This window comes from Rattus rattus, chromosome 9 (assembly GCF_011064425.1).
Source record: "Rattus rattus isolate New Zealand chromosome 9, Rrattus_CSIRO_v1, whole genome shotgun sequence".
In the NCBI taxonomy this organism is placed as follows: domain Eukaryota; kingdom Metazoa; phylum Chordata; class Mammalia; order Rodentia; family Muridae; genus Rattus; species Rattus rattus.
The window spans coordinates 59,729,069-59,744,906 of NC_046162.1; the positions used below are offsets into that span (position 1 = coordinate 59,729,069).

The window sequence follows — 15,838 nt, forward strand, 5'->3', positions numbered from 1 at the left end:
TTCCCATTCCAAACCATCCCTATGCGGCATCTTCTTGCCCGGTGTACAGTCTGGAATCAGGATGTCCCCCTAAGGCTTGGTCTCCAGTCCAGGTTGCTGTTAGAAGGTGGGGACCTAGTGGGAAGCTTTATTGGCATGGTGGCTTGAATGAGAATGGCCCCACTGGATCGCGTATTTGAATACTTGGTCCCCAGTTAGCAGTGCTGTTTGGGAAGGATCAGGTGTGGCCTTTTTGAAAGGCATGTCACAGGGGCAGGCTTTGAGGCTTCGAAAGCATCCATTGTGTCCTACCTCACTCCCCTGTGCACTCTGCCTCCCGTTTGGGGATCAACATGTAGGCTCCCAAGTGCCCCTGCTTTCTTTGGCCACCATCATGGACTCGGACCTTCTAAAACCACAAGTCTAATTAGCTGTATTTATAAGCCGCCTTGGTTGTTTTGTTACAGCAACAGAAAAGAAACTAAGACAATGGGTGTATTTTGTACCAGGTCACCCTAAGGTAAATAGGCCACCTCCATCATGTGCTCCCACAATGACTACTCTGCCACCACAGGCCCAAGCAATTGTCGCCAAGTAGTACGGCCTAAAACCTCCTAAAGTATAAGGCCAAATAACTCCCCCTGCCACACACACCCCCGCTTTTAAGTTGATTGCTATATTTTTGGTTCTTTTTTTTTTTTTTTTTCGGAGCTGGGGACCGAACCCAGGGCCTTGCGCTTCCTAGGCAAGCGCTCTACCACTGAGCTAAATCCCCAACCCCTATATTTTTTAACAGAAAGCTAACACATCCCAGGATCTTAACACAGGATTGTTACCTAAGGCCAGTGATTGGCATTTGGTCACCAGAGCCTCCAGAAAGCTCCTGAGGCTGTGATCCTGAACCAGTCATAGCTGCTCCTCATGTCTACCATCGCTGCCGCCCCCACCCCCAATCCCCTAGAGCAGCCGAGAATGAGGCTGAGAAACCACCAGGCGGAGAACTAGGCTTTGGCTAGCAGGGCCCAGAACTTGGCTCTTAGCTACAGCATTCTAAGTTACTCATCCTGTCTGAGCTACCTACCCATAAGGGGTTCTGCCCACAGGGCCACTGGGACGGCAGGTGTCTAGGTGGCCAGTGTGGCACCTGCATGCCACAGACAGACATTTATTAGCCCCAGATTGATTTCCATTCCCTTCGGATCTGCGCATGTGTAAACCAGCCTCTTGGACAGGAGGGTGCATGAACAACTTCCTCTGTTGGGATCAGTTTGTTCTTTGTCAGGAGTGATGGGGCGAATCCCCCTAGTTCTTCACTCTTTGGAGTGAACAGAACCAACTACTGACAGTTGAAATTGCAAGATGCTAGCAAATCAGTAACTTCCGCTTCACTCTGCAGCCTGTCTTAGGTTTCTAGTCGCAAATCCCTTTCACAGTGCTGAAGAGGTGGGTCAGTGGGTCAGAGCACTGGCTGCTTTTGCAGAGGTCCTGAGTTCAAATCCCAGCAACCATATGGTGGCTCACAACCATCTGTAATGGGACAGCTACAGTGTACTTATATATAATAAATATTAAAAAATAAATATGATTTAAAAAAACAACAAAAGAGGTTGGGGATTTAGCTCAGTGGTAGAGCGCTTGCCTAGCAAGCACAAGGCCCTGGGTTCGGTCCCCAGCTCCGAAAAAAAAAGAGAAAAAAACAACAAAAAATAAAATAAAAAGAATCCCTTTCAGGTCGTTATATTGGTAGCACTGGATCAAAAAATAGAGGAAAGCTCTAAGGACATGGTAAGTGCATACTCAAATGGCCCCTTTGTGCACACGGGGGTATCTAAGACACGCCACCTCAACCCAACCAGATCTCAGGCTCCAGGTCAGAACCACATCCTCTCATCCCTACCCTCTCAGAATCTACAGACACATTCCCAGGCTCTTCCAGGAACCAGGCTGCAGGCAGACTCAAACTGCGTTCACACTGGGTTTCTACGCTTTTCCCGTTCTCAAACTTTGTTCCGTGTGGGGAGCTGTTTGCCTGCTCGTCTGAAGCAGGGGGGGGGGGAGGGATCTGCCTGCCAGGCAGGGTCAAAGTGGGTCAGGGTCTGTTGGCAGGATTCCCTGGCCTCCTGAGGCACGGGATGATAAGAGGTGCACTTGAGACTCGAGGCGAGGGTCTGAGCATTCTACTGACCTTGGTGGAAGGGACAGGGAGGCCTCTTGATAAGGACAGATGGCCTGTGTATACTTCGGCAATTGTTTCTGTTAGTTTGTGGCTTTGCTGCCCACGGTACTGTGAGTTATAAAAAAAAGTTATGAAAAATAAACTCAAGGCTCCCTGTTGCTTCCGGCGGCTGCAGCACTGACTGGCAGTCCTCCCCAGTCTCTGCATCTTTTTCTCCAATCATCCCTACATCCCCCTCATAGGCTGTTTGACTCGTGCCAGTGGGTCTGCCTGGCACAGGTCTGTGAAGCTCCAGGGGTCCCCACTGCATGTTCCTGAGCCTTGGGACTCATGGTTCACAATGCACACCTCACTCCCACACCATAAGTTGGAGCTGCTCTTGTCATTTGGTGGTTTTGTTTGTTTGTCTTGTTTTGTTTGAGACAGGGTTCCTGTGTAGTCCTGGCTGTCCTGAAACTTGCCCTGTAGGCCTTGAACTCAGAGATCCGCCTGCCTCTGCCTTCCAAGTGCTGGGATTAAAGACGTGCGCATCCACCGCCCAGCATGTTTTTTTAATTTTCATCTGATTCACACATTATATTTGTCTGACATACAGTTTCTCTTTCTCTCTGTACAGTGCTGGGGAAGGAACCCAGGGCCCTCCACATGCTAGGCAGCGACTTCACCATTGAGCCGTCTGCATTCCCAGCTCTGAAAACTTTCTTAGAGAGAACCTTTGAACCAGATGATCTGTAGAAGGCTCACGCTGTAGTCCACGGTTTACTTGGATGCACGCTTGCTGCCTTACCACAGGTGAGGCCTCCCTCAAGCTGCTTCCGAGCAAAAGGAAGGCAGAGGCATGGAGAAGGAGTCAGAGAGTGTAGAAGGGCCCAGCAGCATTTGTCTGCCCTGGGCTTCTCTCGGTGCTGACAGGGGAGGCTTTGTGGGCGTGGACTCCTCCTCCTGGCTGAGGAAGGGCCCGGCCTGAGCCTTAGGAGCCCTGTAGCTCCACACAGTCCCCCTGGCGCAGGATGTGCTGCAGCAGCCCATTGACCACGTCCAGCGTCTCGTCCTTCTCCAACACAATGTCGTAGGAGTCCATGTAACGTTCTCGCCGCTCCTCCACCTGTCGGGGAAGCAGATCTGCGTCCCCCAAGTGCCCCTTTGCACGTCATACTCTGGGCCTGGGAAAGAGGCCTGCAAGTACCACTCCCCAGCTCTCTTGTGATGAAAACCTGAGGAGTTCAAGCTTACAGGAACCAGGCAGGCAAATGAGGGGCCTTGGTGGCCATGACGAACACTTGTCTGACAGACAGTAACAAGAACTAATGCCCAGGGGTCAAGGGGTCACATGGCATTTTCCTCTGACTCTGACATCCACTGGGCTCCAGTTTCTGCTGGCTGGGTCCACCCTGAAGGACACCTCTTCTGAGCCCTCCTGGCCTGGACTACTCTGTCCTTCCCTGCTAGTCTTGGCTGCGCTTTTGTTTCCTTTTATAGAATGATACTCTCAACCCTGGCATCCCCCACCTCAGCCAAGTCTTCAAGGTATGAGTCAGACTGGAAACAAAGCTGAATACGCCTTTAATCCCGGCACTCAGAAGGCATAGGTAGGAAGTGAGTTTGAGGCCAGACTGGACTACAGAATAAGTTCCAGGACAGCCAGGGTTACACAGAGAAACCCTGTCTTGGAAAAAACAAAGCAAAACAAAACAAAAACAAAACAAACTGTTCCCCTGAAAACCCAAGGAGTCATTCATTACACAAAGCGTTGTGGTGAGGGTTAAATGGGTTAGCAGCATTTGTGTGACTAGAATGGAGCCTGACAGACGTGGAGCGCAGTCACACATGTATGCTAGGGTGGTGGGCTGGAGTGAGCCTTTTCTATCAAGCCCTGAGCCAGGCAATGGTGAAAAGCGCCCAGCAGTGCGCTGAGGCTTTGGGACTTAACTGAATGACAACAGCGCACTTACCTGCTCTACCAGCTCTGTGTTCTGTGTTCCTTCTCCAGCAAAGCCTGCCCCTGCGCACGCGCACGCACTCGCGTGAGCGCGCACACACACACACACACACACACACACACACACACACACACACACACAGACAGAGGGAGGAGTCCACCCAAAGAGAGAAGATAGATTGAGAGTGACTGCATATTCACATAGTCCCAGCCATTTGGGAGACTGAGGCGAGCTGGTTGGAAGTTCAAGGTCAGCCTCAGTTACATAGTTTGAGGCCAGCCTGGGATACATGAATTTCTGTTTTACCACCAACACCCACTCCTGAGAGTGAGGCGGGGGAAAGGGAGAGAGGGAGAGAGGGAGAGAGAAGGAGGCGGGAGGGGGAGGGAGAGGAGGAGAGAGAGCACATGCACTCGAGATGGAGAACATGACTTACTCCCCTCCTCCCTGTCCCCAATACTTGCCACAATATCTAGCACGTGAAAGGCACTCTCCTGTGAAAGGGAATCCATGCAGGAGCCAGAGGGGAAGGCCCAGCCGCTGCCTACCTTGTCATTCAGGAAGCCGATCTTCAGAATGTTCTGCACTCCAGGGACCCCATCCGCCATAGTGAGGTCCCCTATGGAGTCTCCAAGCAGGATGATGTTGGTTTTGTTCCGCAGTTGCTGGAAGTAACTGGAGTTCTCACACACGGAGCTGTTCTTGTTGTAGGTGTGGATGAGCTGGCCCTTGAATCCTTTCAGGAAACCCTAAAGCATCAACAACAGACAAGAAACCAGACAACGGGGTTAGGGGGACCCATGGAGCACACCTTCCATTGTCTGTCAGGGGAGAACAGTTCCAGGAGCCAGGGGTAACGGTAAGGCTTCACCATAGCTTACACCAGAGAGGCTGGAGAACCAGGGTTGCCTTTGGTCTGTTTTTCCTTTTTCATGGAACCCAACTAGACTCGCTTGCTTGTGTCTTGCCTTTAGCTGCATTCTGGGTGGTGACAGCAAAGTTGAGAGGAGGGCAACAGAGTGGCCCACACAAAACAGTATCGGGGTTGGGGATTTGGCTCAGTGGTAGAGCGCTTGCCTAGGAAGCAAAAGGTCCTGGGTTCAGTCCCCAGCCCCAAAAAAAAAAAAAAAAAAAAAAAAAAAAAAAAAGCCTCAGTATCACAGTTGGCCTCTTACCGAGTACTGGGATTTAGTCTACGCCTTCCACAAGCACTGCACCACTGAGGTAAACCCCTAACTTTTTCTTTTGAGGCAGGGTCTCTCTATGAAGCTTTAGCTGGCTTTGAACTCGGGTCCAACCGCATCTGTCTCCTGAGTGCAAGGACTGAAGGCATATGTCACCGTGCCAATGTCACCATGCCTATATCACCGTGCCGATCTTTCTTCCTTCCTTTCCTCCCTCCTTTCATTTTTTGAGACAGTGTCTCACTACACATAGCTCTGACCCACCACGTAGATCAGGCTGGCCTCACATTCAGAGGTTCCCCTGCCTCTGCTCCCAAGCACTGGGGTTAAAGGAGCACATGGGTGCCACCATGTCTGAGCCGCCATGCCTGGTTCCAGTTTTCATTGAGACACATCTTTTTCTCTAACCAGCCTTTCAGATCACCGTGAAATTTGTTCTGCAGTTCAGACTGGCAGGTCTTGAGCTTTCAATATCCCTGTCACAAGTCTCCTAAGCAGTTGGGATCACAGGCCTGTGCCACTAGGCCCTACTCCACTTGGCCTTTTCCGGAACTTTGTAATTCCTGCTTTAAATAATGGCCACCAGGTATTAGTGATCCTCCATCCTGGTGAAAGCCGGAATGCTGCTCAGTCAGATGCAGGAACCACTCAGAAGTGAGAGCTTCTGCCTAGGCGGCCAGGGTTTTCCCTGGTCACATGTGCTGAGCACTTGGCTAGAGGCCATTAAGACTGACACAGTTTTGCCACTGATTTTTTTATTTGTTTGAGGCAGAGTCTCCCGTAGTCCAGTGAATCTCAAACCATTGAGTGGGTAAGGCTGGCTTTGCATTCCTGAGCCTGCTGCCTCCATCTTGCAAATGCTAGGATTGAATTCCTATGCCACCATGCCTGCCCACTGGGAAGAAGTGAAAACCTGGGCAAATTGGAGCAGCTCACTTCTGGCTTTCAACACACAGGTCCTAGGCATAAGCCCTTTGGTAACCAGAGTGATACACAACTTTACGATGGTGCCACAGGGTTATGGTGACCTATAAATGAGGACTCCGTGACAGACTGCTGACTGTTGATCCATTAAAAGTAACGCAGAGGCTGGGTGTGGTGGTTCTAGCACGGGGGTGAGGAGAGGGTGCCAAGGAGGGGTGCACAGGTGTGTTTCTCTGTGAATTTGAGGTCAGCCTAGTTTACACAGTAGGTTCTAGGACAGCCAGGGCTATAGAAAAGACCATGTTTCAAAAAAAAAGGGGAGGAGGAGGAGAAGAAGAAGAGGAAGAGGAGGAGAAGGAGAAGGGAGGAGGGAAGGAAGAAGAAGAAGGAGGAAGAGGAGGAGGAGGAGGAAGAGGAAGAGTAAGAAAAAGAAGAGGAGGAGGAGGAAGAAGAAGAAGGAGGAAGAAGAGGAAGAGGAGGAAGAGGAGGAAGAGGAAGAGGAGGAGAGGAGGGGGGAGGAGGAGGAGGAGGAGGAAGAGGAGGAGGAAGAGGAGGAGGAAGGTCACCCATGAAGCCAAGTGCCAAGATTCACACCGACTGCCCCAGCCATTCAGGAGGCCGAGGCCAGAGGACTGACTGAGCTCAGGACCTCCAGGCCAACCTGGTAATTTAGAAAGACTCTTGTTTCAAAGAAAGAGATGAAGGGACTAAAAATGCCCAGCAGAGGGCAAAGAGGCCGGCTGGGCAAGCAGAAGGCACCAAGGCTGGCATCCCAACCCTCCTCGGCAGCCCAGCTACGACAGGACTCACGTCCTCACTGAAATCCATGTAGTTGGACACAATGTGGATGTTGGGGTGGAACACCTTCATCTGTCGGATAATTTCTTCCAGGATATCACCAATGCCCGCCGAGAAGATGAAAAGAGGAATGTTGTTATGGTAGAGTGTGTCGAAGAACATCTTATAGCCCTCCCTGCAAAGAGACCAAACAGTTGTGAATGCCATGGCCTTGCTCCTGTCTTTATTTTCTTTCTTTTTTTTTTTTCTTTTTTTTCGGAGCTGGGGACCGAACCCAGGGCCTTGCGCTTGCTAGGCAAGCGCTCTACCACTGAGCTAAATCCCCAACCCCGTCCGTCTTTATTTTCTACTTGGGCTAGGTATTTTATATATTATTAGAGTGTGTGTGTGTGTGTGTGTGTGTGTGTGAGAGACGGGGGGGGGGAGAGGGAGAGGGAGAGGGAGGGGGAGGGAGAGGGAGACAGAGAAAGAGAGAAAGGTGTCTACCTGTGAACCGAGCGTGTCAGTCAGAGGTCAACCTTGAGTGTCCTTCCTCAGGAGCCATTCATCTTTCTTGTTTTGCTTTTGCAAGACAGGGTTTCCCTGTGTGGCCATGGCTGTCCTGGAACTCACTCCATAAACCAGGCTGGCCTTGAACTCAGAGATCTGCCTGCCTCTGCCTCCTTCGGGTTGGGATTAAAGGCACACATGTGCCATCACTGTTTGGAATTCACTGTATTTTCTAGTTTAACCACTGAGCCATCTCTCCAGCCCCCGTAATTTTTTAGTTTTGGAAATGTATGTTTACAGGCACAGATGTACCGCGTGCGGCACACTTGCGGAGGTCAGGAACAACTGCCAGGAGTCAGTTCCCTGTTTCCACTTTTACATGGGTTCTGGGGATGGCAGGAATCAGGCTGAGCCATCTCACTGACTCTCACCTTGTCAGACAGGGTCTCTTACTGGGATGGTGGCTCAGTGGTTAGGCTAGGCTGGCCGGCCAGTCAGTCGGTCCCAGGATTTGCCTGTGTGTGCTTCCTCAGTGCTACAATGACAAACTCATTCTACCACACTCAGAGTTTCAGATGGGTGCTGAGGTGGAACTCGGGTCTGCATGCTTGATGAAGCAAGCACTTCACCAACTGGGCCGTCTCCTTAGCACCTCAGGCAAGGAATTTTAAATTCTTCCTTTCTTGCCTCTCCCTCTCTCTCACACACACACACACACACACACACACACACACACACACACACACACACACACACACTCAAAAGAAAAAAAATATATTTAGACAAAAGAACATATATATGTGGCCATCTTATCTCAATATACACATATATGTAATTATAACACACACTAAAAGCTCTTCTAAAAACCAAAAAGAATGTTAGTACCCAGTGAGTGTGGTGGCTCACGCCTTCAGTCCCAGCACTAGAGAAGGTAAAGTCAGTCAGATCTCTAAGTTCGAGGCCAGCCTGGTCTACAGAGCTAGAGCGAGTTCCAGGACAGCCATGACTACCCAGAGAAACCCTGCCTTGAAAACCAAAATTGAAGTAAAAAAAAGCCTGTCAACCAGAGTTTTTTGTCACTGTTGTCTATTTTTAAACCATTATTTAAAGGGAGTTGGACTGTAGGAGATGAAGCCCTGGCCGCTTTGCATGGCATCCCCTGAGGCAAATGGGTTCTAGGGCCATCTTTCCTCCTCTTCTCCCAACCACTGACTCTCTTCAACCCTCTGCCTCCTCTGCCTGGGTCAAACGGTTTTAGACTGGCTTTCATTTTTTTATTTTTTTTTTTTTTTTTTTTTTCGGAGCTGGGGACCGAACCCAGGGCCTTGCGCTTCCTAGGCAAGCGCTCTACCACTGAGCTAAATCCCCAACCCCTATTTTTTTGTTTTTTTTTCAATGCCAAGGATGGAATTCACAGGCCTCCAGCCTGCCAGGCAAGTACTAAGCCAGGGAGTCACACCCTAGGTCGCCAAGCCACTTGGGCTAGTTGTGTGGAAATATTTCCACAGCCAGGGGCTTACCTGAGCATCGCAGTGGACTCGCCGACCACCTGAGCTATCTGGAACTTCTGTATCCTCTGCTGGCACAGGAGGGTGTGGGCTTTGCTCCACCTATGAACAAACAACCCCAAACCCCGAGTTCCAGTCACCCTGGGAAGCCCAGGGCCCTGTCCCTTGTCGAAGAACCCACTGACGAAGGGAGCACATTCTGTTCCACAGAGCCATCTATACTGAAGAACACTAAGCCATCCTTAGAAGAAAGCTGAGGAAATGAAGGGAGAGGAAGGCAAGGGCTGTGCAGCCAACCGGGGAGATCGGAAGTTTCTTAATCCCCTCCCCCACAGGCCTCTGTCCAGGCAATGCTAGGTTTGGGTGGGCTGTGGGTTTGTTTCTGGTTTCTTTTTTGGAGACAGGGTTTCTCTGTGTAGCCTTCTCTGTCTTGGAACTCACTCTGTAGTCCAGGCTGGCCTTGAATTCAGGATTTGCCTCCCTCTGCCTCCCTAGTACTGGGATTAAAGGTGGGTGCCACCACCCGCCTAGGTTTTGTTTTTTAACAGGGTCCAGTGCAGCACAGGCTAGCCTACCACTTCCTATGTATTCAAGAACAGCCTGGATCCTCCTGCCCCAACCTCCATGGTGCTGAGTTGATGTACATGTGCCACCACAGCCAAGCTTAGCGGTGTTTGTTCCTATCAGAATTTGTGCAGCTTGGTTGTGTCCCCAAGTTGTGAACTGGAACTCTGTGGTGGTCTGAACGAGAACAACCCCTGTGGGCTATTGAAATGCTTGGTTCCGAATTGCTGGAACTGTTTGAGAGGGATTGTTGGGGGAGGTGTGTCACTGGGCGGGGGTGGGCTTGGTAGTTTCAAAAGCCATGTCTGACTTTTGGCTGCCATGTTCCCTGCCACAATGGTCATGGACTCACCCTCTGACCTGTAAACCCCAAATATACTTTCTTCTATAAGTTGCCTTTGTCATGGGATCTTAGCACAATCTTAGAGAAAAATAACTATGACAATCCCCAGTGCAGAGGTGTTGGATCATGGGGCTTTGCCTTTAAGAATGAATACTGGAGAGATGGCTCAGAGGTTAAGAGCACTGACTGCTCTTCCAGAGGTCCTGAGTTCAAATCCCAGCAACCACATGGTGGCTCACAATCATCTGTAATGGGATCTGATACCCTCTTCTGAAGACAGCTACAGTGTACTTACATATAATAAATAAACTCACACACACACACACACACACACACACACACACACACACACACAAGAATGAATACTGTCATTAGGTTATAAACATAAGTTCAGCTTCTCTCTCCCTCCCTCTCTTAGCCCTTCTGCTATCAAGTGACACAGCATCAAAGCCACTGGCAGAAGCTGGTCCCCTCACCCAGGACTTCCCAGCCTCCCGAAAGTTCTGTTCACCGTGTACTGTCCAGACTGGTATCTGTTACAACAGAACAAAACACACCAAGACAAGGTCGCTTGCCGCTTATCTCCCAAGCCAAGGCGATTCTAGCTTACTCCTCCAAGAAGTCCCTGAGCTTCTCCGCTATCGCTGTAGCAGAGAGCCGGGGTGTGGGTGGATATTCCTTCTTAGAGCTGGGTCAGTGGCCCGGCCCTCAGGAAGGAAGCATGTGAGCTCACGGAGGCTCTGGAAGGGCACAGGCAGCCTGTGTGGAAATATTTCCACAGCAAGGGACTGCTCTCCATCCTTAATCTCAGCGCCACTTACCACTGCACCATGTGAGGCAGCTTCTCTTTGATGGTCCGGTGTGGGTCGATCTCAATGGGATAATAGTGGTGAAAGAGCTCGGTGAGCTGGGACAGCCAACAAGGGGAAAGGTCATTAGTGCACATCGAACTGGCCCCTCTTGAGACAAAAACCACATTAAAGACGGAGCTTTGTGTAAAAGACTTTTCTCCAAGCTTTCATATGGGGACAAACCACTTAGGAAACCCAAGTTCCTCTTCATGCTTTTCCGATTGCTTGAGTTTACCTGTTATATGTAGTGTGCAGGGGTGGCTGCATTCGGAGTCTATTGCTCCTCGGCACCCACCTCAAGAATGAGGCCTAGGGGGTTGGGGATTTAGCTCAGTGGTAGAGCACTTGCCCTAGGGGCATAAGGCCCTGGGTTGGGTCCCCAAAAAAAAAAGAACCAAAAAAAAAAAAAAAAAAAAAAAAAGAATGAGGTCTAGGGGTCAACAACATGAGCTAGACTTGGTGGCCCATGCCCGGAATCCCAGCACTTGAAAGGAGGAGACAGGAAGGTGGTAGATATATAGCCCGGGCTACATACATAAGCCTAAGCTACCCAGTAAAATTACGTCTCAAAGTATATACATATACACAGAGGGGAAAAAGAAAGGAAGGCGTGGGTGTAGGGATGCAGCTCATTGGTGGAGAGCTGACCTAAAGAGCAATCCTCACAATTACAAAAATCAACGGGAGCCGAAGAGTTAGCTCAGTACTCATGGATACTTGCTGCTCTTGCAGAGGACATGAGTTCGGTTCCCAGCACACGCATAGTGGCTCACAACTGTCTGTAACTCCAGTTCTAGAGGATCTGACACTTTCGTCTGACTTCAAGGGGCACTGGGCATACGAGTGGTGTCCAGACATACATGTAAGCAAAACACATCATAAGCACTAGCCTATGAGTCAGACGCATGAGTATCGAGCGTCCGGGAAGGGCTGGACATGCGGCTCACCTGGCTGACAGCTTGCCTAGCGTGCATGTGTACCTGGGTCTCTTTCCCAGGAACTCATCGGCACATACAGGGTGTGATGACACAGAGATATCCTAGCCCCTGACACATGGAGGCAGGAGGATTAGAAGTTCAAACTTACCTTTAGCTACACAGTAAGCTCGAGGCTAGACGGGGCTACATGAGAACTGGTCTCGAGCACATGGGCTGGGGAGATGGCTCAGAAGTTAAGAGCAGAAGCCTGGAGTTCAACTCCCAGCACTGACAAGGTGGGCTCACAACCATCTGTAACTCCAGTTCCAAGGGATATGATGTCTTTTTCTCACTTTGTGGGCACCTGGCACCCACGTGGCACACATATATGCATGCAGCTAGTATTTTGTACGTAAGTCTTTGTGTACCTAAACCACCAGGCACGGTGGTGGCATTGCCTTTAATCCCAGCTTGTGGGAGGCAGAGGCAGGGAGATCTCCGAGATTCAAGGCTATCTTTGTCTACACAGTGGACCTTGTCTTGAAAACAGAAAGAATTAAAATTAAAAAAAAAAAAAAGAAAATTATTTGAGGCTGGAGAGATGGCTCAGTGGTTAGGAGCACTGGCCGCTCCAGAGAGCTCAGTTTAGTTCCCAGCATCCACAGGGTGGGGACCAAAGCTCTGTAACTCCAGTTCCAGGGGGGTCCAGCACCCTCTTTTTGGCTGCTGTTGGCACTCTGTGCATATGGTGCACAGACATACATGCTGGCAAAACATCTATGTAAATTAAAAGGAAAAGAAAAATATTTTAAGTGCTACACAGATGTAGCTGAAAGAGAAAATTATGCAGTTATGACTGAGGCCCTAGCACGCATGAGGCCTGCAGTTGGAATGCTAGCGCATGGCAACGAAATCATAAAATAGACCTTGCAGACTGGCGTTAAAGACACAGCACTTTGGTGACGATTCCATCTGTGTCACCATTAGGAAAATTCAGAGCATCTGCATGTGCCTTTTTTAGCTAAGGTTTCTTTCTAGGAAACCAGGACTTTTGACCCTCTGGGACAGCTACTTCAGGGATCATAAGCCATGCAGAACCAGCTGGTAAGATTCCCTGGGGAAAAAAAAATAAGAATTGACAGAGTAAAGAATTTTAAGGGACTCATGTAGTCTTGGGACTATTAGGAGCTCATATGGAGTCCCTGTCCATCTGTTCAAAAAGAGAATTCAATGCAGGGGTTACACGGCCTTAAGCATGGTATTCTTGACATGTCTTAAGAGCCTCAGTGTTGGTCAGGGGTGCAGCTCACTTGGTAGAGTGCAGCCTCTCGTCCCTGCCCATCTTCACAACAAGCAATCAGGTTAACAGTCTTGGAAGGGCCGGGAGGGGGCACCCCATGCCTTTAATCCTAGCAGGTGAATCTCTGCAAGTCAGAGGCCAGCCCGGTCTATAGAGTGAGTTCCAGGACAGCTAGCGCTACACAGAGGAACCCTGTCTTGAAAAGCAAAACAAAGTATTGGAAGGCCTTAGGTTAAATCCTTAATACCATAGAAACAAAACTCTAAGCTAGACATGGTGCTGCATATGTCTGATGCAAGCATTCAGGAAGTGAAATCAGGAGGAAGAGGAGCTCAAGGCCAGCCTCCGCTTCAAAGCAAGTTCCAGGCCAGTTCAGGCTTCATGAGAATCTCGACAAAACAAAACTCACAGGAAGCATCGACCAACGCACCAATTGGTACGCAACCTTAGCGAATAACAGACCAAGTAATTGAGTTATCTACAAGAAAGAGCTCAGCCATGTCTAAGAGCCAGCCTGGCTCTGCTCTAGGAAGGCCCCCTCAGGGCACAAGCCGGGGGCTGAGGAAACCAAAGGCCAGGCCTCTAGAGTTGGCTTTTCAGTGTTTGCACATATCTTACAGCCATGGATTAACGTCTATTCGGAAGATTCTCCCTATCTGATCCCGTACCAGAAAGTGACATCATCAAGAACGAACGTGGCATAAAACGGTGCAAAGAGCTTGAGACAAAGTCTCTGTAAAACAGACATCTGCAACTCCATCAAATGACCCTGGGGCAGACGGTTCACCCTCTGTAAGCGCCTGATATCTTACAAGTTAGATGAAGACAGTAATGTGATGGTTCTCTCTGCCTTTGGGAGTGGAGGGTTGCTCGGTAAGATAGAGCATCCACGTCTCGTGCAAATTCCATAGATGGCAGTAAGCACAGAGTTCACACACAAACCACCCATCACTGGGTCTCAGCCAATAAGGAAAAGCTGTCCTCGTGTACAAAGACTAGATCCAGGGGTCTGGAGAGATGGCTCCCCAGTAGGGAACACATACTGCTCTTCCAGGACTGGAGTTCTGTTCTCAGCTCCTACCACAGGCAATGCACGACTCCAACTCTGGTGACCCCACCCCCAAGGGTATCTTATGTATACCCCACTCACACACATACACTTTAAAATAATAAAAATAAACCTAATAGGAAGACGACATCTCCTTTACTGTGACAACTTTAAAAGAGGGATAATTGAAAAATAAAACCAAGGAGCAAACCCAGAGTTTCATGCATGGTCGGTATGCTTCTTCTGACCCAGACCCTCTCTGTTTTTGAGGCAAGGTCTCACTATGTATCTTCGTCTGGCCTGAGACTTAATATGTAGGCCAGGCTGGCCCCGAACTCACAGAGATCTGCTGCCTCTGCCTTCTGAGTGCTGGGATTAAAGGTAAATGCCACCAACACCCAGCTTCCTTTCCCAAACGTTTTATTCTGAGGTCTTACTAAATTGTTGAAAATGACCTTGAACTCTTTCTGGAATCCAGACAGACCCTGAACTTGGGATCCTCCTGTTTAAGCCTCTGGGATTACAGGCCTTCACACTGTTTTTTGTTCGTTTGTTTGTTTTTGTTTTTTAAGGAATGGACTTTCTTAAAATTTCCGTCCTGGAGGCTGTGGTTCAACCCCAGAAGCATACCACAGCCGTTTTTTGAGCAAAGAAGGGAGTGACCCACCTCTTTGCGACAATCCTCACTGATAATTTTGCTGTTATCCAGAATATCTGAAAAAAACACAAAACTCCCTTTATTTGCTCCTTAGCAGCTGTCATGTAGAGCGCTACAAGGAAGGCTGAAGTGGGACTTACTGTGGGAAGAGGGGCATCGCTGTCCATTGTAAGCAAATCTGCTCAAGGTCATGTCAAAATCAGAAATCACCTAAGAGACAAAAGGGAGATTATGGTGGTTGAATAGGCTTAGCCTGGAGTAGCCGAAGAAGTCTAATCAGGCCACTGCCCAGGCTGCAGCAAAGCCTTTGCAAGGTTAGCGAGAGACTGAGGAAGGAAGGAATGAAGTGATCCTGTGTCAGTACACGAGTTAGCCCTGAAGAAAACAAAGTCCCCAGAGTATGGAGGAGATTTTCACTGGTATCTTTCTCAAACGCACTGGTTCTTTCTTAAGGTGCCTTCCGACCTTTGTGGATCTCGCGATTTTCAATTTGTGGGTAGGGGGGAGCCAGGCTCCACCCATGTGCTTTCTGAAACCAAGCGGCCGGACCACAATCTGACTACTTTGAAAGTTGGCTATTGGGGCAGGTAGGCTTTTTCCCAAGGCGAGCCAATCTGTCTGTCCATGACCACCCTTGGGGCGCAGGCTTGAAGAGCGCACACTCCAGTTGGCGGGAAGGCCGCAGGGCTGGCACCCTCCCGCCATACCCCAAGTCCGGGTACCTGCAGGCGGTCTCCTCCGCCCCTGCGAAGGGCGCCCACGATTTCCTGCACCCGTCCGGGCTGCCGCATCAGGACCGTGGCCTTCATCAGGCTGCTCACCTGTCGCGAGACCCAAGAGAACCGCTGACCCGAGCGCCGCGGTGGGCACCAGGACAGCTAGGCCTCCCCGCGCCCGTGATCCCGCCACGCGGGACCGTCCCCATTCCGTGGCCTCACCTCCTCCGCCATCGCGCCGCTGGCCTGGTGGGCGGCTCCGAAGACAGCTCCCGCCTTACAGCCACACTGCGCAGGCGTCGCCTCTCACAAGTCGCGTCGGTCTAGGAGCTGCGGGCCGTTTCTAGGCTGGCTCCGGATGCTAGCAGGAGAAGCGAAGGGGGATGGGGTGGGGTGTGTGTGTGTGGAGGGTGTGTTCTACTGCGTTTGGGGGTTGGGGAGCG

At 50.2% G+C, this 15,838-nt stretch overlaps 1 protein-coding gene across 1 annotated transcript; it reads right to left on the bottom strand.

Moving 5' to 3' along the window:
* Positions 1-2,685: 2,685 nt before the first annotated feature.
* Nt5c3b (5'-nucleotidase, cytosolic IIIB) lies at positions 2,686-15,751 on the bottom strand. Its single transcript, XM_032914571.1, has 9 exons — positions 15,618-15,751; positions 15,402-15,500; positions 14,820-14,889; positions 14,689-14,735; positions 10,727-10,812; positions 9,011-9,100; positions 7,014-7,176; positions 4,644-4,844; positions 2,686-3,260 (listed from the first exon to the last, which is right to left on the bottom strand). Exons 1-9 carry the CDS (start codon positions 15,627-15,629, stop codon positions 3,126-3,128), a joined length of 903 nt encoding a protein of 300 aa, XP_032770462.1. The 5' UTR covers positions 15,630-15,751; the 3' UTR covers positions 2,686-3,125.
* Between the last annotated feature and the right edge of the window lie 87 nt (positions 15,752-15,838).